This window comes from Rissa tridactyla, chromosome 4 (genome assembly GCF_028500815.1).
Source record: "Rissa tridactyla isolate bRisTri1 chromosome 4, bRisTri1.patW.cur.20221130, whole genome shotgun sequence".
In the NCBI taxonomy this organism is placed as follows: domain Eukaryota; kingdom Metazoa; phylum Chordata; class Aves; order Charadriiformes; family Laridae; genus Rissa; species Rissa tridactyla.
The window spans coordinates 43780257-43804469 of NC_071469.1; the positions used below are offsets into that span (position 1 = coordinate 43780257).

The following is a 24213-nucleotide window of genomic DNA, read 5'->3' on the forward strand; positions in this document are numbered from 1 at the left end:
GTTAGCACAGAGGGTCTTCTCTGGCTGCCTTAATAGCCAACAAATGAATACAGCTGCAGTATTAATAGGGGCTGCAAAGTGATATACTTTCTTGTCATGTGAAAAAGAATTGGTATTGTGCCAGGTGCTGCTACTGAGTGGAATGTGGAGTGTAGCATTCTCAGCCTCTCCTTTCTTTTTACCTGGTAAGTCCATGACTGCTGTGTTCCTTTTCAAGCTGTGATTTTGAAAGTCCTGACTCTGTTGAGAATTTAACTTCCAGTATTTCATTTGCTATGGAAACCACAAGCATGTGATTCTTTAGTTCATTCCAACGATGAAGGACTCGTGTACTTTGTGGCTCACTGAAGAACTGAAATACTTTTGCAAGTCCTTCTCTTGTCTACAGTGCAGTAATCTTAGGTATTCAGCAAGCTAGAAGTTCCAGCAGCATGAAAGATGAATATGCATGTTAATAACCTAAAGGTTTTCTCCAGCTAAATATTAAAAAGAATTTTAATGTCATTCTATATTATTCTGTATAAATATTTGGTACTGAATGTATTTTCCTGTATTCCTGCTGTTTGCAGTTTGGTTCAGCATTCATAGCTAATGAATTGCCAAGGTCAGGGATCTGTGCTATTGAATTTAGTTTCATGTATTAAAAAATAAAGAATACATTTGTTTGTGAAATCAAGCAAAGGGATTTTCTTTCCTGATTGTTGATGAGTGATGGTTCAGGAACTGTAACCCACCTTCCTCTAGTTTGACATCAGATAGAGGAGGTCATGAAATTTCTGTATATTCTCTGCTCACTAGTGCGAAGAGGGTATAGGATGTAGGTCTACCTTTATTTGTTCAATAAAGAGAACTCCTCTCTTGTCATACAAATATTATGGAAGAGAATTGGAGTATTTTGCTTCAACTCTCCTTAGTTATTCAACTTGCAGCATAAAGAAACAGTCTGGCAGCATCAGAGCTGACAAAAACCAGAATTAATTCTTTGACTGTACTTGAATCTGAAGAGTGGGGCTGAGTGCTATTAGCATCCTTTTCCTCTATAGCATGGACAAATTACACAAGAAATCCTCTTGAAACGTAACCTTTTTCTTTCTTTCTGTGAATTTTTCAGCCAGATAAGTTCTCTGAACTCTGCTCATTAGAGGACTGCATAGAGTGTTGTGTGAGTTCAATGGAAAAGGTGATGTGAGTGCAGCAACTACTGGCCAGGGCTCTGTATGAAGAGGTTGCTTAGGTAGATGTTGTGCTAAATGTGTAACCATGTCTTGAGAAACAATCAAAATCAGTGACGTCAGATTTTGATCTCTATGGTTTCTCAGCTCTAGTTCTTCAATAAGATAGTGAACAACTCTTCTAGCCTCAGCAGCAATCTAGAATGCTTCTGAACTGGCTGTGATATAATAAGATTCAGCCCTTAAAAAAGGTGGATTTCAGTTTTGTGTGTCATTCTGGCATATTTTCATTTTTCTATGTGCTTAATAAGACATGTACAAGGGGGCTAATTTTAATTTAATGACTTTGTGGTTATTCATTGTGTTAGGGAAAGATAACCTGCGTCTCTCAGGTTAAACATCAGAATTAGTTGACACTTATACAAATGTTTTCTCTTATGCCTTAATTTTCTCAAATTTCTACCTTACTGGAACATTTAAAAAAATATTTTATAGTTATACTCTTAGTTACAAAATGCGCTGAAATCTTCCCACACAACATGGTATGGGAATGCAAACCATCATATTCATATTGATATCCAAGATAAGAAATAATATACTGATCTGAGTTGAAAAATTTACCTTAATTTTTAAGCATCTCACTGGAATTCAGGGACCTGTGGAAGAATAAGGTAAGAATTCTTGACATGTTCAAGGGGTATTTAGAGAAAGAATGCGTATCCCTTGTAATTGTCATTTTCTTTTGGATGTTTTAGGTTTATGAGCCAGGAATGCACGTAAATGTTGTACATTTTGCCATCTTTAATGAACTAATTTTGGCAGGTTTCACTAGTCTGCAATAGCAAGAGATGATGTTTCTTTAACAATTTTCATCTACACACTCTCTAATGCAAACAAGCAAAGTTTTATTTGTTGCTTTTTTCCAAGTGGCAGAGACAATTGCTTGATACGTAGAAATTTAAATGCTGCCTCCAAGGCTTAGTAGAGTCTTTTGTCTGAAGGAGAGAAATTCTTCAGGTGTGCTTTTTCACATGTGCCTTTGGTGTAAAGAAGAATTAAAAATTACAGTATGTTAGGTTAGCTGTTCTTTCAATGGAAACTTTCCAAGCTGTAAATTAAGGAATTAATAGTTGAAGATAAGCAGTCAGTATGAACGTCTTAATTTTTTTCAAATAGTGCATTGCCTGTAGAGAACACATCAATTTTTAGTGACAGAACCCTCTTGGCCATTCTCCTTCTGCAGGTTTTTCTATCAGAAGCAGCAGAAGAGTCATAGTGAAGGTCAGGACAATAAATTAGCCTTGGTGATATAGCATCCACATGCACTGATCGTGTAGGAAAAAAACCCTGTAGAAAGTTATTAATTGTTTTAAATGTTCATGTTTTCTGGAATCCACAGTACTCTTGAAATTCGTAAACACATGGTTCATCTCTTCTTGTCTGTCCTTGAAGTGGTGATGTTTTGTTTTATTTCTAATTTTTTTTAAAATGCCAGTCTTAGCCCAAACATATGTGATTTAGTACATTAACATAGAATAAGTAAAGATGTTTCAGGAAAGCTAAATGGTCTGTGGGATTTCCCATGGAGAGCTGATCAACTCTGGTGTCAACAGTTGTTTCCGTGATGACAATTCGTATAGTAATCTTCTTGAAATGAGTACGCCATTACAATTCAGAGCATAATGCCCAATGACTAATGATTATTTCTCATGTAATTAAGGTATAATTGATGTAATTAATAGAATAAATATTGTGTGTGTATATATATAATTGCAGATGTTATCTATAATATCATCCATAAGATATTTAGCTCTTAAAATCTTTTGTCTGTTATCATTAAAATCACATATGATACTAGTCCAACTAGAATTACAGGAAAAAAATTATTTAGAGTTTGTGAATTTATCATCATCTTAGCATTTTCTCCTGGTTTGATAGAGCTGTCATACGGAAGGAAGAGAGAACTTTTTAAAATAGGGAAAATAGGGAAACCACTAAAATTAGGACAAGCATTAAGTGGAAGTCTCTAATATTTCTAAGCTACCACTATGTAATTGTTGAAAACTGGTTTTGTTTCAAATTATTATTAAGATTTCTAGTATTTGGCAATTTTACATGAACCACAGGCAGATGTGTTTACTTATTACCTAGCTACAAACATATAGCTGCTCTGGCTGCTTTCAGGCAGCTTCTAAACACAAAACATGATATATGTAGAGAGCTCACGAATTGTCTGAAGTGTCACTACCTTATTGCTATATCTGCTCTTAAGAATACCATGCTAGCAGGTACCAGGCTAACCAAAATAGAATCAGAATAAGCTGATAGTGCCCTCGTAAGTATTTTTATGGAGCCTAAATACCTAACTGGCAACATGTATTATACTGTAGATCGCTTGAGTGCTTGGATGGAATCAGCTGTGTTGTAACTACTTCATGGAGCTGTGCTTTACATTTATCATCACTCCTTTTCACAGAAGCAAAACTATGTAACATAACAGGCTGCCAAAAATTTTAGGTATTTTGTTTTGAAAAGATAAGCTGGATTCTAATCGCATCTTTGTGTCTGCAAACTTTGTGACTATAAAACCTTGTGTGCAGAAGAGAGAATATTTAAAAAAAAATTGTAAGAAAACAAAAAGACCCTTAGTATAGATAAGACTCCTATCTCCAGATCTGTCTTCTCTGAAGTATTTCTTTTAATCATGCTTATAAGCAAACTGAAACAGCTAGTTCTTTATGTGAATTACAGCTACTGTTGAAGGTAGCACGCTGTGGGCACGAGAAAACCCATAATGCTTTCAGACAGATCCTGACAACTCTGAGGAGAATTTTTAAGAAAATTTTAATCTGGTTTTCAAGTTTGAAAATTAAATTTTATGTGTATTTTATGCTGAAATTTCAATTAGTATTAAAATTACACTTTCATGGTTTCATCAGTTCTCATGGTATGTTGGGTTCATCCGTGGAAATTTTAGTGTTCATAGATTCTCTCCCTTGCAAGCATAACACAACCGTGGGTAACGTGCTAATATAGTGCCAATCGTATAACTGGATAGAACTGGATTTAATTTATTACCACATACAAATGAGTGGATTCATTGGAGGATGACTGGAGGATCAGAAGTCAGGAAGACTCTTAATTTTGCCTTGTTTTTTTTACTGTGTTGTTGGAGCTCTATTTTAGAGTGTTGCTGTTTGAATACAAAAGATACTTTTACCTTTACAAAAAATCAAAAATATAGTGTAAATAGCAAACCAGAAGCATGAGTGTAGCACAGTGGTAACCTAGAATTAGACAGTGGCTCATAGGAATCAGATACAAACAGAAAAAAAATTGATATATTTGAAATCTGTACATCGGTGTTAAGGCAGATCTTATGTATGAATCACCTGATACTTCATTATAACCCTTTATTTATTGGAATTGATATATTGGAGAGGAAAATTCAGAATTAATCTAAACAGTGGTAGCCAGACCCCACTGCTATTACACAGAAGAGCAGTTTTTGTGTGATTGAGGGTCTCTTATTCATGACAAAGAAAGACTATTTACTCGTCTTGAGCTTGGGTTTACTATACAGCATTTCAAGTGATTTTTTCAAAGAAGACACTCTGTTTAAAAAAAAAAAAAAACAAAAACAACACAAAACAAAAAAAAACCAAAAAACAACCAAAACCCAAAAAAGTACTGGTCCTTAATAAAAAGGTATGATGTGGCTTTGAAAATGAGAGTTCAAGGTTTTCCTGAGGAAGTATTAGCCTGTGTTTTTATTGTTTCTGAAAATTGCAGGTATTCTCTCTGTAGGAACAGGTATTAATATACAGCTTAGCTTCAAAAAGATCACTCAGAAGTAGTAAAAATTGTTTCTACCGTAAGAAAAAATATATACTAATATATTTGTCACAGCTAGCTGCTGAAACAAAGTAAGGTTTGCTTAAAATTGCTTACATCATTATTAGCTATGATAATAATAGCTGGGAAAATACTTTAACTGCATTTTATATACCAAAAGTGGTTGCACCATTAATTACAAAATAAATGCCACTTTGTGCTTATTGTGTGCTCTGTTAGAGGAGAAACCTTGTAATTTGTATTGTTTTGTTTGCTTTTTAACTGGGTACCTAAGTATACTTGAGCAGCAGCGTCCCTAAGTATACTTGAACATAACCTCTCATGGAGAAACAATTAACATCCTACTGAAGATTTTTACAAAAATCTAGATTTAGAAATACTGACTATATTGTGCTACTTAAAGTGTGATATGAGCTCCCTGGCTTTGTTACTAAAACCACAATCCTCATGGAAACAGTAGCTTTCCAGCTTTCCAGAGGGAAAAGTCTCCAAGTGGCCAAGCTTATGAAAAAAGTTCTTCATCTTTAGATCTTTTGTGACTTTAGAAAATAACCATGGTACAGTAGGAATTCAGTTTCTGTAAAGAATGAAATAATAGCGTGAGATGGGAAGGTGAAATAGGCTTCAGTTGCTGTCTTTTCACGTCTCTGAACTGTGCGTTAAGGCAAATTCATGCTTTCTCTTTGTTAGAAGACGACTGTCTCTGTGGAACTCAAGAAAAACATTACAATTCTGTCCCATTTTCAATAGGAGTATATGACAGGAGTATTGTGTGAGTGTTATGAAGTAATGGTCTGTAAGTGCTGCTGCTTCCCAGTTCTCCAACAATACAAGTAAATTTAAGAATATTCTTCAATTTGTTTATGCATTATATAGTAGAAGTTTCAAATTAAATGGGTACTTGTTTTAGTCGCGTTACCAAACTAATGAGCCACTTATTACAATGACAGTCATTCTCTAAAAGCAATTAAAGATACTGCTTTTAGAACAATCAATACTTGCCCTATTGGATGTTTGAGGATATGGGTTTGTGTTAGAACAAAAAAATCTTCCTTTACCTGGTAAGTGGCATAGAAATAACTGAAAATGGAAGATATGTAAAGAATACTGAAATCTAAAGAATATATGATAAATAAGCCTTAAAGAAAGACTGTACGCACAGATCTGTTTGTTCTTTATCCTCACAAGATACCTATCACATTAGAGAATATGAAAACACGGTTGTCTTGTACATTCACAGCTCTGCATCTGTATTCCATCCTCTTACCATTTCTTGCAGCCTCCGTATAAATCGATGCAAAAATTAGCATTATAGAATAGCAGTAAAAATATATCTGAAGAGCTGTGGAGAGCAACATGCGCCTCTTTTCAGGTAGATATAAGTAAGCCTTCATGTGTTACTTCTCTTTAGTTTAGGATTAGGGCCTATCGTGTGAATTTTTAACAGCAGAAGGTAGTATCCTGGGGACCACCAGTTCCTACAAATGCCTGCAGTGCTTACAGTACCACATATATGGGACTGTTGAAAGGGATTCAGTATGAAAACTTACAGTCATCTCTGGTCTTATGTTCCATAACACCATGAATTACAGCCATATATTTCTCCTGTTTATCCACATATTAGTCTGTCTGTAGAAACAGCCAATGTAGTTTAGTAAATCTGTAATTAATTATATCTAATTTATGCCCTGCTGTGAATTTAATTTGGGAAGGGAATGTAAGGGATACAAAGGATTAAGCTCTAAAAAGTCAGTAGGAATGGCAGTAGTAGGTAGGGAGGATTTTGAAAAGTAAGAGGGCTGCTCTGAACAGTAAGCTGGGTGAGTTGTCTACAGAGATGTAAGCATAGCAGTGGTTCATTCATGGGAGAATGACACCAGCAGTAAATTACAGAACAGTGCACTAACATACCCTTTACGCTTTCATACAAACTACAGTTTACATTTCTTCGCAGAGTCATATAGTTGTGTGAGGAAATAGAAATTAAGTGACATAAGTAAAGAAAAACTCATGAAGTTAGAGGAAGCTGTTGAACTGGAAAGATTGAGGGAGGTTGTCTGGTATCGCGGAAGTTGCAGACTTGTACTAACATGGGTTATATTCCTGGTAACATGGTAACATATTCCTGATAGGTGATAGAGCTAACGATAGATGTAAAAGGTAAGCAGGAAAAAGAGAAAAGATACACAAAGTTTGTTCTCATAGATACACAAACTTTACTAAGGTAGAAAAGAAGTTCTAAGAGTAAATTGACGGGGTAAAGTGTCTTCAGAATGCCAAGTAATATGATAATGGCTTATTAATGTGCGAAGTTATAAATAATGACAGGATTAGCTGAAATACAGATCTATACACAATGTCTCTAAGAGGCCTGAAGTCCTGACAGCACTTGCAGAAGTAGCAAACAGCATGAGTGGACAGAAGAAGCTATTGATGAGAGGTCAGATCTTTACCTGCTGGTACTGTACAATAATGCATAATCACATCTTTAGATCTTTCTGACTTAGCAACTTTGCAGACCAAAACTCAGTATTTCACTCCTCTGCAATTTGTTGTATATGTTCACAGAGGATTTCATCCAAGCACATCACTTGCTATTGCAGCCTGTCAAAGGTTTAAAGGGAGGAAGGTTTGTCAGATGTCATAAAGGATGTCCAAGAGATATTTATGTTGTTGGTGTTGTTTTGTTTTTTCCTTCTTAACATCCCACTCACCATCTTGTAAAGTTTCTTGAAAAAGAATGCAGGCTAATTTCTCACCTCATTCATGTGCTAATTTCAGAAATAAGAAAGGAATTGAGACATTATTTGGGGAAGGCCAAAGGATTCAAGACTGTAGTGGTAATAATTTCATTCAAGTATTTCGGCATGAAAGGAGGACCTCAAATTCATTGTTCTATATATTGTCTCAGTAATTTGCTGTATCACGTAACTGCTATTGAAATATGGGAATTGCGATAATTGGGTAGTGTTATAAACTGATTATCATAGTGAGCTGAGAGGCAGCGTTTTAAATTATGCTCCCCACATTTTTCTTCTTAGATGAATTGCCCACATCACATTGTAATCTTTGTTCCTCAGGTACAGTGTTTTACAAAATTGACGTGATTAACCATAGGATAAGATTTTAATTAGTGGCAGAAGAAAAGACAGTATGAGGATTATTTATGATTAAGATGGGGTTTTTTAATTTTACATATTAGGTATGTATTATTTGTTTTGTAACTAGATATGCATTGAACAACCTTGAAATTTCCATCTCCCTGAGTTAGACTAAATGATAATTTAAATGGGGGTATTTTGCATGTCTCGGGATCAGCCCTTCTCAGACTCTTTGATTATCACTTCTGTTTTGCAAGCTTTCACAAACAAGAGAGCGAGAAGACTATTTCTGGGATAATTAAGGCTACATGATTATAGATTTTTTTTTTTAAATTGTTTTAAGAGATTAAAAATTTCCTCCTGTTATTTTAATTAGAATATGGCATAGTGTGAATCGTGAAGTTATCTGTAGTGGCCAGCCTTGTAAAGAAGCTGATGCTTTACCCAAAGAAATTTTATAAGGAGCCTTAGGAGGATTGTCTACAAGCTTCAATAGACTATTACATCCAAGTTCTTACAAATTAAAGCATTTGTATCCCTTCCAACCCAAACCATTCTATGATTCTGTGATTTAACAGGGTTCAGTTCTATACAAGTTCTGTTTTGTCATATACATTCACAGATTTTTTAAAAATTTGCCTTGCTCTTTTGTTTCTCTCTTAAAGCTGCACCTGAAGTTGTAGCAAGCCTTGCATTAAAGGCACTTCTGTATGATTACTCAATTAAATTTCTTGCACATATAGGTGAAATATCAATCCCAACAGGGATATAATTTAATTCTTGTGCTTTGAGAATACTAATAAGAGGTTTATTGACCATCTGAGAAAACAAACTTTTGTTTGTTAGTGAACTCAAATCAAGGAGGTGATGTATGTGTTCAAAAAGCCATTTCTGAACTGTGAAGTACTCAGTAATACTGAGTCTTTGATGATACGTAGTCATCCAGTATCCTTTTCTTTCCTCCATTGTTCAATTATTTTCTTTCATGTATAGCTCCTGCCTGTTCTATTGTAGGTTGTTCAACAAGCTTACTCTTCTGTTTCTTGGGTGTAGGGGTTAAATCTGGGTTGGCCAAGATAGGCCTGAAAGACTCAGAAATTCTGTCTCCAGATGTGGCAAAGGATATGAAGTCTGTTTAAAAATGTAAATAGATTTCAGATCAGAGCTGGTTTCACCTAACAAAGAATTGACATATGAGAGAGGTCACAAGGAAAATAGAGTTTCCATGTAAACATATTTGAGCAAAGGAGGATTTAAATGCAATTGCAGCCCTTCTGGAAATCTACTAAGAAGGTAAATATCCTCCTAAAAGCAAATAGCTAGTCCTAGCTTTGAAAATTGAGAGGACACCAGAACCACTCCATTCTAAGGGAAGCCATCCTTATTCAGATATGTGTAAGACAACTCCTTCTTTTTTGATTCCTGGGTTATTTGAATTGGCAACCAGACTAGTTCATCAAGTGAAAAGTTTGGAAAATGAAATATTTTACCAGATTTCCTTACTTTGGAGATGTCGTCTGCAGCCCTGGAGAACAAGGTATTGAAACAAGCTGGAGACAGAGCTGTGTGGACAGCAAATACCCAAGTGATCTCTCCAAAATCTGAACATGTTATTCCAAGAACAATATTGCATTAAAATTCCATGAACCCACTTCTACCCAGCTTGTACTTGAGAATTTCTAGGAGATCTGATGATTTTTGTGTGACAGGCCAAAACATGTTCCTCTGTCATATGAAAGCAAGTCCTTCAGTGTATGATACCTGGAAATATATTGCCTCAGAGCAACTTACTAAGAGATGTATGGAAACCATTTTTGTTTAACACTCAAGATTTAGACACTAATTGACCTAATCATGAAAAGGTGCTTTAAAGAAAAATTCTACTTCCTCTGTTCTTCCTGTAGCTGAACTGATGTGCTTGGATTCCCTAACTCAAGAGGGAAGTGGTGTTTCTTTCAGAGGAAAAAACCCAGACTGACAGTAAGAGGAGATGTGGAGGATTCTTTTGCCAAAACCAAGTAACTTGAGAAACTTTGTTTCTCAAGCCACCATTTTAATTCAGCAAACATGAAGGGACTGTATTGGCCCAAACTTGAGAACAAATTATGAGGGAGACAAAAAGTAGACCCTTGCTGTAGGTCTCAGTGGTTTTTTTATCCTTAGTTCAATAAATCTCAACTTGGGGAAGATGCTACAGACAGTTTAGTTCTACTTGGGAAAATAAGAGTTCAATTATCTTACATTTCTGCTCTTTCCACCCTCCTGGCGAAAAATACCGCTGTAGCCTAACAGATAATCTTTTTCTCCAAATTTTATTCCAAATTTCTCAAAAATATGATTCCACATTTTTAGGTTAAGGTCCAGTAACTGCATTAGGTAAATTAGAGTGATTTAGTATACACTTTATAGTATAGAAATAATTTCTTGAACATAAGTAATTGTCCTCTCTTAATTCAGCTTTATGCCTGTGTTTTGTGTTTCATGTTTCGTTCTAGTGAACTGTTTATAATATCAGTTGAATGTTTGTGTTTCATGGAGGTAAATGTGCACCCACAATGATGGAGATTTTGTTATACAGGACTATGAAGAAAATGCAAAAAAAAAGAAATCTGCAAGAATTTCAATTAGGCTGTTATGCTCTCATGGGAAATCTGAGTATATCTCCTTCACTCTCAGTTCCCATTTCTTATTTTGGAGAGTTGTTCTGTATTTTTAAGTATTGAGTACACACTGTAAATTGTTATGGGTTCTGACTGATGAGCTTTGTTTCTACCACCCAGTAGTACCAATGTACTTGCTCTTGCAAAAGCCCATTAAGCTCAGCAGCATGTATAATTTCTGCAACAAGGTCAAGTGAAATCTGTCTTGTAACATGGCAGAATCCTGACAACACTGGAAATAGTCGTCTCTTCTGCCATCAGTGCATCGAGAAAGCCTTTATGTCCAAACTCAGACTCCAGTCTTCCACCTTCTGTTCAGTATTACAAACTCTGTCAGATTCATGAGGCTAAAGAATACAAGGAAAGAAGGAGCTGAACTCTCTGTCCATGTAGAGAAAGATATAAGGGACGCCCCTTGTTTTTTTTTTTTTTTCACTGTTTATACCAAATGACTCAATCCAATATGTATAAACCAGAAGTTAGGACTCCACCTGAGAGTGCGTTCCTCCCTTGGCCATAGAGGTAAAACTCCTCTCACTTTTGCGTGTGCTTTCTCACCCTCTGACCTCATCACTCTTGCGTTTCTGTCTGTGCAGTCGCCTGACTTCAATGGGGAAGGTGAGAAGCAACTCCATTCTGGTTTTGTCCATACTTGATGGGAACTGGGGGAAGTGGGCTTATGTCCCTCAGGAGGGGAGAGTGCAGGTTTCCCATTTCATGGACATATGCTCTAACAGTTAAGCTACGTACTAGAGGCAGCGCTCATCATAACCAACAGTTTTTCAAAGGGACTCTGACTCAATACTATGTACAGGTTTTAGGAGTGCTTAAAGCGCGTCTATTGGATTATACCCGTTAGGGGATTTAGATATGTGAATATTTAGTTTGTGAATCTCTTAACAGCCTTAGGTAAGGAGTTGTCCTAACCAGGTTGCTTACTTAAAATGAGGCATAAGCTTCCATAGGGAAGGTAATAGCTAAAATTTGGGTATTCAGGAAAGTTTTTCTGGACAAAAATGTCAGTATTATGGGTATGGATATATTTAATTAGGTAAATAAAGTTTTTTATTAATTGTTTTGTTAACAGAGTATCTAAATTCTGCCTAAATTGAAATTTAAGTCCTTTCCCGAATCTAGATCTCACTGTGTTCTTTGTCTTCTGTACTTGTCTAAAAATATTGTTGTGTACTTGTTCAAGATTTTACATTTATATGCAGCTTATTCTAAGAGTATTCAAACTAATGTAAAATAAATAAAAAGCCTACCTGTTAGGCTGGATCTCATTTCCAGGAGGGTTACTTGGTAACTGCAGTATTTTCCACTGAGATTATGTTTGTTTTTACCTGTTACACGTTTCTGTCTTGGGATGGTAGTGGGTTGATTTATTTCCCCCCAATTATCCAGATGTAAATTATGAAGTTAGGTATTATTTGAACATTGTGATTCGTAGGAATTGTTACATAATGTATCTTGAAGACATGGAATCAAAAATGCTATTTAAAGAATGTTGTCTGTATGACATTCCTGCGTTTCTCACCTTTTCCTTCTCTAATTTTCTAATGCAGATAACAATACCCAGACCTTCAGTGGCATCCACGCAGTCTGTTTCGGAGAGCTTTCATTATGGCCCCCAGCTAGAGAAAAGAGAGCAAGATGCTCAGTCTATGGAACACATCGTGGAACTTTCCTCTCCAAAGGAAAGTTTGCCAGGTTTGGTTGGGACAGAAGATGCACTTCCGGATAGTGCCAGCAGACCAGATTTGGTACTAAATATCAGCCAAGAGGTGCTTGACAGGGAAGGACTTGTCAAAGAATGTGTCAGCGTCCCGGACTGTGGCCAAAAGGACCTACCTGAACAAAATAGTGGGATACAGGAAGAGAAAGAACTTGAAAATATTCCTGTAGAGGATGCTGAAGAAGAAAGGCTTCCAGTGGTTTCTGAGGACGCCATTGATGTGCTAAGCAAAGAACAGAATAATTCTTTGCCAGGAAACTCAAAATCTGCAGAGGAAGAACCTCTAACAAATACCGAAGCTGCTGAAGAATCAAAGCCAAGGCCCATCTGTTTGGTGCCAAATCAAGATGAGATTCTGAAGTCGATAGCACCTAAAACATCAGAAGTTTCTCCGTCAAGACTTACCAAACCACATGTTAATAGACAGGGAAGCAAAATAGCACCAGTTCAGGAAAATGGTTTTCATTCTAATAAGGAAGAAGTCCATATCCAAGACTTGAAATGCCACCAAGTGGCCCTTACTACTTTTTTGCACCAGGAGGACAAAAAAGAGAAAAATGCTCCCAGAAATGGAGAGTTATTCCACTGCATTTCTGAAAATGGGAATTCTCATAGATCTAAGAAGGACTTAGTTAAATCTCCTTTTGTATTCAGGCAGAGCCGAATTCCAGTTTTAGCACAAGAGATAGACTCAACCTCAGAGTCCTCTTCTCCTGTTTCAGCAAAGGAAAAGCTTCTTCTAAAAAAGGCCCATCAGACAGACTTGGTCAGACTACTTATGGAAAAGAGACAGCTCAAATCTTTCCTTGGTGACCTCTCAAGTGCCTCTGATAAGTCACTGGAGGAAAAAATGGCTGCTGCTCCAGTACAGTTTTCTGAGGATGATGTCTTATCCTCATTTTCTAGATTGACACTGGACTCTCATCTCAGCAAGCAGACGGAAGATAGCTCTTTATCTCCAAGCAGCCCTCAGTCCAGAAAAAGCAAGATTCCAAGGCCAGTGTCCTGGGCAACCGCTGATCAAGTCACCAGTTCAAGTTCAGCTCAGTTCTTTCCTCGGCCACCACCAGGAAAACCACCTACCAGACCTGGGGTAGAAGCTAGGTAATGCAGAGAAAATAGAAATAGGTTTTCAGGTTGAAAATGGATTTGAGCTAGACTGCAGTTAGTGTGCAGGATGTAATCCTGTAGAATTTCCATCCTTTAACTATTTTTTTTAAAATGCTGGGCTTCAGTTCTCCGAGAAATCTTACCTTGTTGGAGAATGAATGAGGAGAGGCTCTTACACAAGAATGAGCCTGCTTCACTGTTAAATCTTATACCTCAAGAGATGTGTATTCAGTATTTTGAAACCTGTCAATCTATAACTAAATCTTTACTTTTTTTTTTTTTAAGTGGGGTCACTTTTCTGGAACTGTTGATTATTTGCAAACCCAGAAAAATCAATAGGATCTGTCATATCTAGCAATTTGAAAATTAAACTGTTCTTATAGTAGACATTTTAAGTATTTGGGTTTTGAGATTCCAGCCATCAGTATTGAGTTAGTTAGCTGTGCTCAGATCATGGCTAAGTAAAAACGACTAATAAAGGAGGGCAGAGTGAATTCTACAAGTCCTCCTTTGCCAATTCTATATACAGACATCCATGATCTAATTTCTTCAGTGTCTACATTACCAGATAAGGAGAATTTTGATACAGTAGTGCGAAATCCTCTGAAGGAGGTTGTTGCGTGCCTTGTCATCCCTTAAAATTGTGTATGGAGTGTGTTGATGGCGTGCAGGAATGGATGTACCCCTCCGGAACAGAGGTGATAAGCACCACACTTCAGTGCACTGGTGCTAGCACCACCAGGAAATTTCAATTATCCTGTAAACACTTAGACTGTTTATGTTAGTGACTTTATGCAAATATAAATACTGTGTTTGAACAACACAGAAGCCAAAGCCTAGATCCAAACACCTTATAGGACAGTTTAGCTCCAGGTGTCTGTTCTGCAATGTAAGCTCATCGCTAGTTTCCAATAATTCTGTGTTTCTATGTGAACTTTGGTGAATAGATGGGAAGAGAAATAATTTTTCTTCGTTTCTTCTCAAGGTTACGCAGATACAGAGTCCTAGGGAGTAGCAGCTCGGACTCAGATCTTATCTCTCGTCTGGCTCAAATCCTGCAGAATGGATCTCAAAGACCAAGGAGTTCTACCCAGTGTAAGAGTCCAGGATCTCCACATAGTCCAAAAACACCACCCAAAAGCCCTGTCATTCCCCGACGCAGTCCCAGTGCCTCCCCTAGGAGCTCTTCTTTACCCCGTACTGCCAGTTCTTCTCCGTCCCGGGCTGGGAGACCCCATCATGATCAGAGGAGTTCATCCCCACATCTTGGGAGGAGTAAATCACCTCCTAGTCATTCAGGCTCCTCATCTTCTAGGAGATCCTGCCAACAAGAGCACTGCTGCAACAAACCAAGCAAGAATGGTCTGAAGGGATCTGGCAGTTCCTTCCACCATTCCCCAAACACTAAGACTCCCACAGGAAAGAGCAAATCAACCACTAAGCTTAGCAGATAGGAACTGGGCCTTGACAGGTATAAAGCCGCCTCCTAAAGCTGATGCATGTTGTGTCTGTGTACTGTGTATTTAAAAAAATAATCTAAAAAAGTATATTAAAAAAAAGGTGTTGAATCTGCGCTTTTTAAAGAAAGTAAGCGTCATAAACTATTCATGAGAAAGCATACTGTGTAAATAAGTGGCATTGCCTAAGAGCAGGCAGCAAGCAGATCTGTGAGAGGGAAAGCAGAGGCCAGGATAAGAATGACTAGGTAGTCAAAGAGGTGCAATGTATTTAGAGTAAAAAAAAAAATCTCTTAAGGTGAGTGTTTTAAAAGGGTATTTATTTCTATGTTTTTAGTTTACCTAGCTAGAAGATTTGGCCTAATTATTTAAGGCTTTACATACTCTTTGAGTATGTAAGAAAGCCTGAAACGGTTATTCCCAAAATGACATCACATTTGGGAGACAAGTACTGCTGAAGCATGTCTTCGCAGTGTTAAAAAAGCACACAGTTTAGAAGACGATGAAGACCTTATAAGTCTCTTCCATTTTGAGCTGCACACATCTCTTGAGTCATTCAGTGCTCATCCTGTCCCCTATCTACCATGGCACAGATTTTTTTACCTAGGGAAGTATCATATACCTTGCCCCTTCTTGACGCTGATGATATTTAAAAAATTAATATTAAAATTTGCCAAGATGTTTTTATAGCTATATTCTTTATAAATTTGTTTACTGCTAATTGGGATCCAAGAAGCTAGTTCTCAGTTCTATATCATAAACTTCTTTGGGAGTCATAGTGGGGGTCTTCAAAATGTGTTCGGTAGAATTTGGAAAAGCATTCCTGTCTAGGAAATGAGAGAAAGGAGGAGATGTCTGCATTTCACTGAATGTTGCAGATTTACAACAAATTGCAATGTGAGTTAGGAAATGTTAGAAAACAGAAGTACCTTTTTTCCCTTAACTCAACTGAAAAAAGAACCCTTGTTACTGCTGGCTTTTGTTTTTCCATTAGTTACAGATCACTTAAACCACTGATCTTACTGTGCAGAGATGATTACCAGCCAAGATCTGCTGTTTTAGTCATTTGTTTTATAAAAATATGAAAGGTGAAACACAGATGAGGAGACTGTCTACTTCATGAACTTGGCAGGTTATAGGTGACAGAAATACACTTAATAGGAAAACTGGGTAAGAATATTAGTCATCAAAGCAAAATATACAGAAAGCAATCTGAGGTATTTTTTATGTTGGATTCTTGTCATTCTTTTGCCCAAATGTTTTTTTGGTAGCCAAACTTCATTGTCTGGCAGTAAAGTCCATGGTGTCTAATTCTTCCGACTTTGTTTGGTAGTTACTTGATAATTTCTTGTGCTCTACAGGACCTCTGTAGGGAACGTAATGGTATAGCACCTTTTACTATTTTCAGAAGAGAATAGTGGGTCAGAATAGTAACACACAGGAACACAAGCCTGAGAAAAAGATGCAGCCAGCTCTCCCTAATGATTCCTGTTGCGGGGACACTGGATGCATAGGAGACTTGTTAGTTACTGATCTGCTTGCTGTAGCCATATGCCTCTCCAGCCAGCATCTGTGCTTTTTTATTTAACCTCTGCCAAATGAATACCTTTGGATTAAAAAGGGAATATTTTGTCTCTGAGCTAACACATTCTAATGCTGCATTAAAGCTGCCCTGGAGCTGCACTGAATTTCACTTGCTTTGTCAGACTATGTTGATTTCTTTCTTTTTTTTCTTACAATGATTATGTATATTGTTTCCTGTACGTAATGTAGCACAGTGTGGAACCTTAATTTCATTCAGGTTTCAAGCACTACAGATGAATGCAATAGGTAGGGTATACCTGCTTTTTCTGAAGAAATTGTACCATTGGAAAGTCCTATTCCTTTGTATTATATTGTATAATAGGTGCTATACCAATAATTGCATGTCCTCATGGTAAATTATATAATATAAATATTTATATATATACATATATGTATATGCTTATATAAACTCATTCTTTCTCAATTTTCATTTGTAATTTATGGGCCACAAATAATACAGTTCCCTTTCTGTTAGTTCCTGAATACTTTTGGCATTACATCTACTGTTTTCCCCCCCAAAATTTCTGGAATGCACAAATTCTAATAGCCTTTATACCTTGGTACAAGATTGGAGGACTGATGATTTCTCAACCAGCCAATGTTTCATCTTGCAGCTTGCTTTTTTTCTTTATAATTTCGTGTGTGCATTTGCATATGGAACAAGAACGGAGACTCAAAGGTATTTTTATTTTTTATTACAGATAGGGCTTGTGGTTACTCATTTTTATTTCAAAATGTGGGTTCTTAATTGTTATGAATGCAAGTCATATAGGAGCAGTGACAGTCAATGAGTACCTAAGAGATGAATGTGACAATAACAAATTCCATCTTTTCCTTCCTCTTTTCCTCATGTTTCCTTATGGCATAGCATAAAGAGAATTTGCTCCCATTGTGATATTTTTGCCCTGGGCACTGCTGGAATTATTTGTTAAGGTGGTGTGGCAACCTATGATTATTTTTGGTCTCCTTTCCCTTATTTCCAAAAAGCATTTATTATGGTCTCGTAAGCTTATTCCTACACTTACATGGTCACTTTTAAGAGGTACCAACCTCACGCATCCTTGCCTGAAATGCTGAAGTTGGGGTGTTTATATTTTCTCTCCAGTGTAGCAGGATCCAGAAACAGGTAATTGCTTCACAGACGAGAAAATATAACACCTAAAGATTTTTTTTTTATGCTGTCTTCAAAGTACAAACTTGTCCATTGTTACACATTACTATGTAAAATAAATCAATGCTGTAGAAATTCACTTGTACTTGAACGACTTGCCAATGTAAAAATAGTAATCTATGCCAAAACGGAGAAAGAGGTATCAATAGTGATTGATGACCCAGGCTGCTTTTACTGCAGAAAAAGGTGAAAGGACTGTTTATCCCCGGTTGCTTTTTGCTGTGGATTCAACAGGATCTAGTGAGAAAATAATGAAGATATGAATGGAGGGATGATTATGAATAACTTATCTTGAACTATGCGCTCTTCTGGAATTTTTTATTGCTTGATACCCTCCCCCCAGAAGTTTACAGAATTGCTTACTGTAGTCTAATGTAGCAATCAGTTAATGTAGTTAGGTAACGGTCAGCTGATCAACTCACACATAAATATTAGCTTAGTATTTCTGGAAGGCCTGTATAATCATCAAGAACTATGTAAGCTTAAATATTTGAATATGCAACTGACTCTGCATAAAACCACCAATGTACACGCGCGTGGCCCTTGTGCAGAGTATGAATGAATGGTTTACGGAGGGTTATCTGCAAGAAATTTTCAGGGACAGGGAAAATCTTTCTCCATTGTACAAAATGGTTACAGTTATTCTGCATAGCACGCACACAACCTCTGACATGGGGGTTTTATCTGGGAAACAATATCACTGAAGGAGCTGTTGCTTTGTCCTCTTCAAGCCTCCATTTCTTTGGGGGGCGGTACAATGGCGCCGTGACATGGAGCAGATGCAGATGCTGTGCACGCCTTTCCTTTTTATAGTGTTTCCTGTGTCGTGGCCAGCACTTTGGAGCATTTTTTAGAGAAAATGAGGCATGATGCCTTTTAACGAAAATAGAACTTGAAAAGACTGAACATTTCATGCAGACTTTTGTGCTGCAATATTGCATGGTATAATGAATCTAAGTTGCAACCTCAAAAATCTATAGTAATATTAATAAGCCTCATTATTAATTACAAATGCCAATTATTACTTCGGTAATACTCTGTTAAAAGTAATAGAAGGTGTGATACAGTAGAGCAACACTGGCAAGTTGTATGATGCTAGGCACCTTTCCACTGCTGAAGCAGGATGGGTAAGCATAGAAAATTTCACTGCTCAAAGGCAGGAGCAATACGAGGTCTTAACTGCTAGTTACGTACAAATATTCAGGAGGCAAACCCCTGGGGGGTGACACGGGGCTTTCATTATAGCCACCCGCCACATCCTGTCTTGGGAAATCTGGACGTGTTCATGCCTTGAAGTCTGCATGTATGAGATCAAGCTTTCTTGCATACCTCACTAAGCAGTCTTGATGTAAAGGGAAGGATCCGGTCCATTATATTTAAAAATAGCTTGAAAGATTTTTCATCTGAAAAAGACTTGCAAGAGCTCTATCATTTACAATTTGTAGAATTATGGTATTAACTATAGCTGGGAAAACACACAATTTTTATTTTATATCTATAAATATGCATTTGTACATAAGTGTATCTATATATACACTTATATAGATACTGTATATTATATAGAAACAAATATACATACATACATATGTGTGTATATACATATAGATAGGAACAGTCTCAGCTATTGCATCCTATTTACTGGAATTCATTTGCCAGAGTGAGCCGAGGCCTGTTTTGCTTTGATTTGCTCGGATCTCCTCTGTGCCATAATTCTGATTCTGTCCCTCTTCCATATTAGAAGGCCTGATCCTGTAGTCCTCCTTGGGCAAAATTCCCATCAGTCCTTCTTATTGCAGCATCATTTATGCAATGGTTGACTGTAATGTTTCTAAAAAATATTTTCTTTTTAATGAGAATGTAGACAAAATCCTAGACTTAAAAGTACAGACTCTTTCTTGTAAACGGAATTTTTCCATCATGAATTGGACATTTTTGTAGAACACTAAGAGGCATAAATTCTGGTAAGAAGAAATCGATTATTCCAATTTCTTAAAAGGTTCTAATGGCAAACTAGAGATACATGCCTCCAATTTTTATATATATATGTAAAATGAAAAAGGAATCTTCTGAAAAGGAATAGGAGAATGAAAGAGAGCTCAAAGTCACGTTGGTTTCTCATTATAGGTGCATAATACATTATTTTTTTCAAGCAGGACTGATCCTATGAGGCAACGAGAGCCATGCCCTTTTTGGCGATTCCAGTGAGCAATGGGCTGCGTAGGTGTCTTAGGTTAACACCGTGATTCCCCATGGTGCATTCTCTGTAGGCTTTTCCGCTGTAAGGACTGGTAAGAGAACTGTCAGCTATATAAGTAAAAGCCTTGACGATTATCCATGACTCCTTTCTTCAACTGGTAAAAGCTTTGGATGCTCATTCCTATTTCTGAAACTTGTGGAACAGTGTTTTTATTCTTCTACTTGTAGCTAATCAAGTAGGCAGTGAACTGAAGGGTTTTGTTTGCTGTTTTGCTTTTGGCCCGCATGTCATTGGTTGCAATTTCTGCAATTTTCAGTAACCAGTAACGCTGGTAAAAGGAAGGGAGGTTCAGCATTTAGATGACACGCAGTATGTAGGCATAGGTCATACAGTTCTTAGCTAATACGTGCAAATTGCATAAACATGCACCTCACGCGAGAATACCTCAGCTGTCCGCTTGAAGCCAGTCTTCCTTTTCCCTACATATAACATTTGTAAAAGAGAAATGCTATAGAAGTCAACCTGAATTGCGTAATAACTGTCTGGAGTTATTTTAAGATACTGCCAAATGCCAAAAAGTTTATTGAATCACTCATTTTCCTGTGGTTGAAATAATCAGGCTTTTTAATGTTAACCTCTGAGGGCTTTTCAAAGGCAGAAATGCCTAGGAGTGTATTGTTTTAAAGTCTAATGTATTAACTTGGCAATTGCTCTAGCCATGCAGGTTTGAACGTGCAGGCTGATTTTACTCTCCATTGTTGGTAACACATTCTCTCCTAAGAGTAACAGCGACAGACCAAAATGTTAGTATATGTCATTTATGTATTTGGCTTTTGTCTCTCCTCTACATGAAGAGCTCGGATCCTTGGGAATTCTTGCTGTTCTTGTGCAGGTGAAACTTGCATTAAAATCACCACAGGGTCTTGTTTTCTTCAGTTTTGTCCCTGTTTAGGGAGTAAAGGAATAAACTCACTCTATAAATATTATATTTGCAGTTGCTGTATTTTAAATTGGAAAATGCTTATTTTTTTATTCCTATTATGACATGACCTGCCTTTTGATCTCTCCTTTTCTGTAAGAATTACTGGTGAGAGCCAGCTTTGGCCAAGAGCACAAAGTGGTTTCTTCTAAAACAGTAACACCGGTGGGCCACTCATACGAATTCCTGATCATCCACAACTCTCTGTGGGAATTCAGCTGGAATTAATTGGAATTACAGATGTTTGTTTCCTTTTGAGATCACTTGATATTTGACCTAACTTTTATATAAAGGATTTATAATAACATTAGACCAGCTTGCTCCAAAAGATACAGTATAATTAGTTTGGTCTGCCTGGCTTCAAATCCTTTTAAACCCATATCTGCTGCGTGGCAGGCAAGGTCATAGAAGTTTCACACAAGGTGAGACGGGATTTTTTTTTTTTGGCTATTTCACATCTTTTCCCTCTGACTGGAGATCTGGATTGGTTGCCCAGCAGCCCTCTCTGCACCCTCTGTACTTTTCTTGGCTAGAAAGCAAGATTTGAAATTCTTCCCCAACTTCTAACTTACTTTCTATAGAGTCAGCCCACAGACGAGTTGCAGTGCTTGGGCTAAATGATGTCGATTTTCAAATGCTTTCCTATGAATATCCAAACTAGTAAATTAAGGAAATCACCAGCAATGCCTTCAGACAAGTACTGACTTTCTGAAGCTGCCAACCACTGGCTGCTAATCTAAAATCTCTGGGCAACACCACAAAGAATTAAATCTGTGTATTAATTAAAAATACAATGTTATCACCCCATAAGAAATTAAGTACTCAATAGTAAAATCTGCAGCACGATTAAGTGGAAAGTAGTTCCAGGATTGTTTGTTACCATTGAGGAAGACAAATGTTGAGTCCTTCAAATTCTCTTGCTCAGTAATTGCAGTTCCCTTCCCCTTCTTGGAAATCTTCTAAGCCATTCTTTTCCTTTTTAAGTTTGCTCAGGCACCCAAGAACATAAAGAGTTAATGCCCTTGTAATGGTCATTTGTACATAAAGTTGTAATTATTTATTTTCTCATTTGTACCATATCAAGGCTTTGTACAATGTCTTAAGTTTTGTTTTCAAATTATTTTGTATTTTATTTTTATAAACTGGTTCTAAATAAAATATTCATTCAGCATGCAAAACTTCAATTCTTGATTGTGTTTGTATACTGATTTCATTATTTATAAAGCTTCAGTTGAATTTTTTTCAGTATTTTTTTACTGTTGTAGCCCTGTACGTCAAATGGAGAAAGTGCTTTGGCAGTGGTATTTTTTTTCCCTGTTACGAGAAAGCAAAAAGCAAGTGTCTGTTGGTACAACCGCAACAAGTCAGATGTTCATATCTCAAGTCGGAATTATTGGATCAATGGAAGCTTTACTGATGTAGTAGCTTCGTGTGTTGTATATTAGTAAGAACAGAGAAACTCAGCCAGCCTCCTCAGAAACCTCCCTTTCTATTTGCTCTTGCTCTTATCCGTGCTGTCCGTATTCAGCCAAACAATAAATGGTTGCCACAGCCAGATCCGATCAATTTTAGTAACAATACGGTGTATCCCAGGCTTGTTGTTCTGAAGAGCCAGCTACTTTTTTTTGGAAAAAAACCCAACCTTTTTCTTTCAAAATTGTAATTTCTTACTTAGTCAGAAGGCACCGTAGTTGATTTCTTTGGAGATGGCCAGCTGTCTGGATGTACTCGCTGAGCTTTTACAGCCTCTTGAGGAGACGTGTCTCATCCTCTGTACAATACGCTTAAGTGGCAGATAGCAGGGAACGGAATGAGCGGAAGTTGTTACTGCATCTGACCAGTTTGTGCTACGTGGAAATGCAGCGTTAAACTACCCGTTGCTCTACTTTCCTCCAAGATCCTTTAATTTCTCTTTCTAGTAAAACTAGGTAAAAGAAGTATAGTACAGTATCTTCACAATTTATGTTTTTGGTTTATCCGCCTGCATGTCTTAGTCCTTGCATGCTATGGAAAATACTGCCTGCTTTTTGTGCAGCAGAACAAGGTTTTTAGGCAAGCCCAGAATAATTGGAGAAAATGCCCTGGATCTCTTTCTCAGCATTATCACCGTTAGGCCTGCATGTAAGGCAAATTAAAAGCCAGCTCTGACCCTGTTCAAATCATTGGCAATATTTTCATTAAGCTTCATGACCAGGTCATTAGCTCTTGTCATATCTATAAATAGCCCAAATTGCTTCACATGATAAGAAACAAACTGGGAATTCATTTACTCGGTAACATTCCAAGAAAATTATATTTCATCTTCTGCTAAGAGTAGCCAGAAATTCCATGGTGTGCTTCTGGATTGCGTGTGGTTTTGGTGCTCCCAACGCAACCATCGTTTGATCACAGAAAGGGCACATAAAGAAAGAGCAAGCTAGCTGTATTAATTTGAAGATGAAAATAACAAATTTGCGCACTCTGTCCTGGCGACAGCTAGCTCAGTATCCTTCCTGGTTTAAAATACTATGTAAATCTGGATCATACGAGGGATGGAAGGAGTGGTTCTGCTCTGCCTCCAGTATACGTTAGTGGTACAAATGACAGACCATGGGAAAGAAGGAAGATTGGATCAAAGATGCTGTGGCAGATTGGTGTTGAGGTCTGGCAGTCGTCTGACTGCTGAAGTGTCTTTTAGCATTGCCTGGCTTGTTGTCTTCGTTCATACAGGAGATCCAAGCTGCCCACTCTGCTCTTGGGGTCTCGCTGCGCTTCTCTGCACTTGCGCTGTAGCTTCCTCTCATTTCAATTTGTACTGGGACATAATAAAGCTGTGTAGTAGACACAAGCCAGCTCTCCCTAGAAATGCTGTAGCAAGGGCAATTCAAGTATTAAGAACCAGAGAAAGAACTGAAACATTGAAAGAAAGACAGGTAAGAACTGGCTGTTGCAACCTGGACAAACTCAAACAGCTGCCCAGAAGGACCAGGTAAACTTTAGATCGCATTTTGCTAATATACCTGGAATGTCACAGTAGCATTAATTGGCTTCTTTGACCATAAGAACAAAATACAAATGAAGGGTGCCGCCTTCAGTTACAGAAAACACTGCTTGAGAGAGACCATCTGTACTAATGGGGGAGAAATAATACTTCCAACAGGTTAATCTGGAAAGCTTTTAACAACATAGACTAAAAAAATCAGATCTAGAAGG

At 37.3% G+C, this 24213-nt stretch overlaps 1 protein-coding gene across 5 annotated transcripts in view; it reads left to right on the plus strand.

Moving 5' to 3' along the window:
• TTBK2 (tau tubulin kinase 2) overlaps positions 1-22376 on the plus strand; it is a 106347-nt gene extending 83971 nt beyond the window's left edge. For 4 of the 5 annotated variants that reach the window (XM_054199210.1, XM_054199213.1, XM_054199211.1 and 1 more), the window contains 2 exons: positions 12354-13627; positions 14619-22375. In XM_054199210.1, coding sequence (XP_054055185.1) covers positions 12354-13627; positions 14619-15087 — 1743 coding nt within the window. In that variant the 3' untranslated portion in view covers positions 15088-22375. Of the gene's footprint in view, positions 1-12353; positions 13628-14618 lie in introns of all 5 variants that reach the window. The other variant, XM_054199214.1, reaches the window with a different exon arrangement.
• The last annotated feature ends 1837 nt before the right edge of the window (positions 22377-24213 follow it).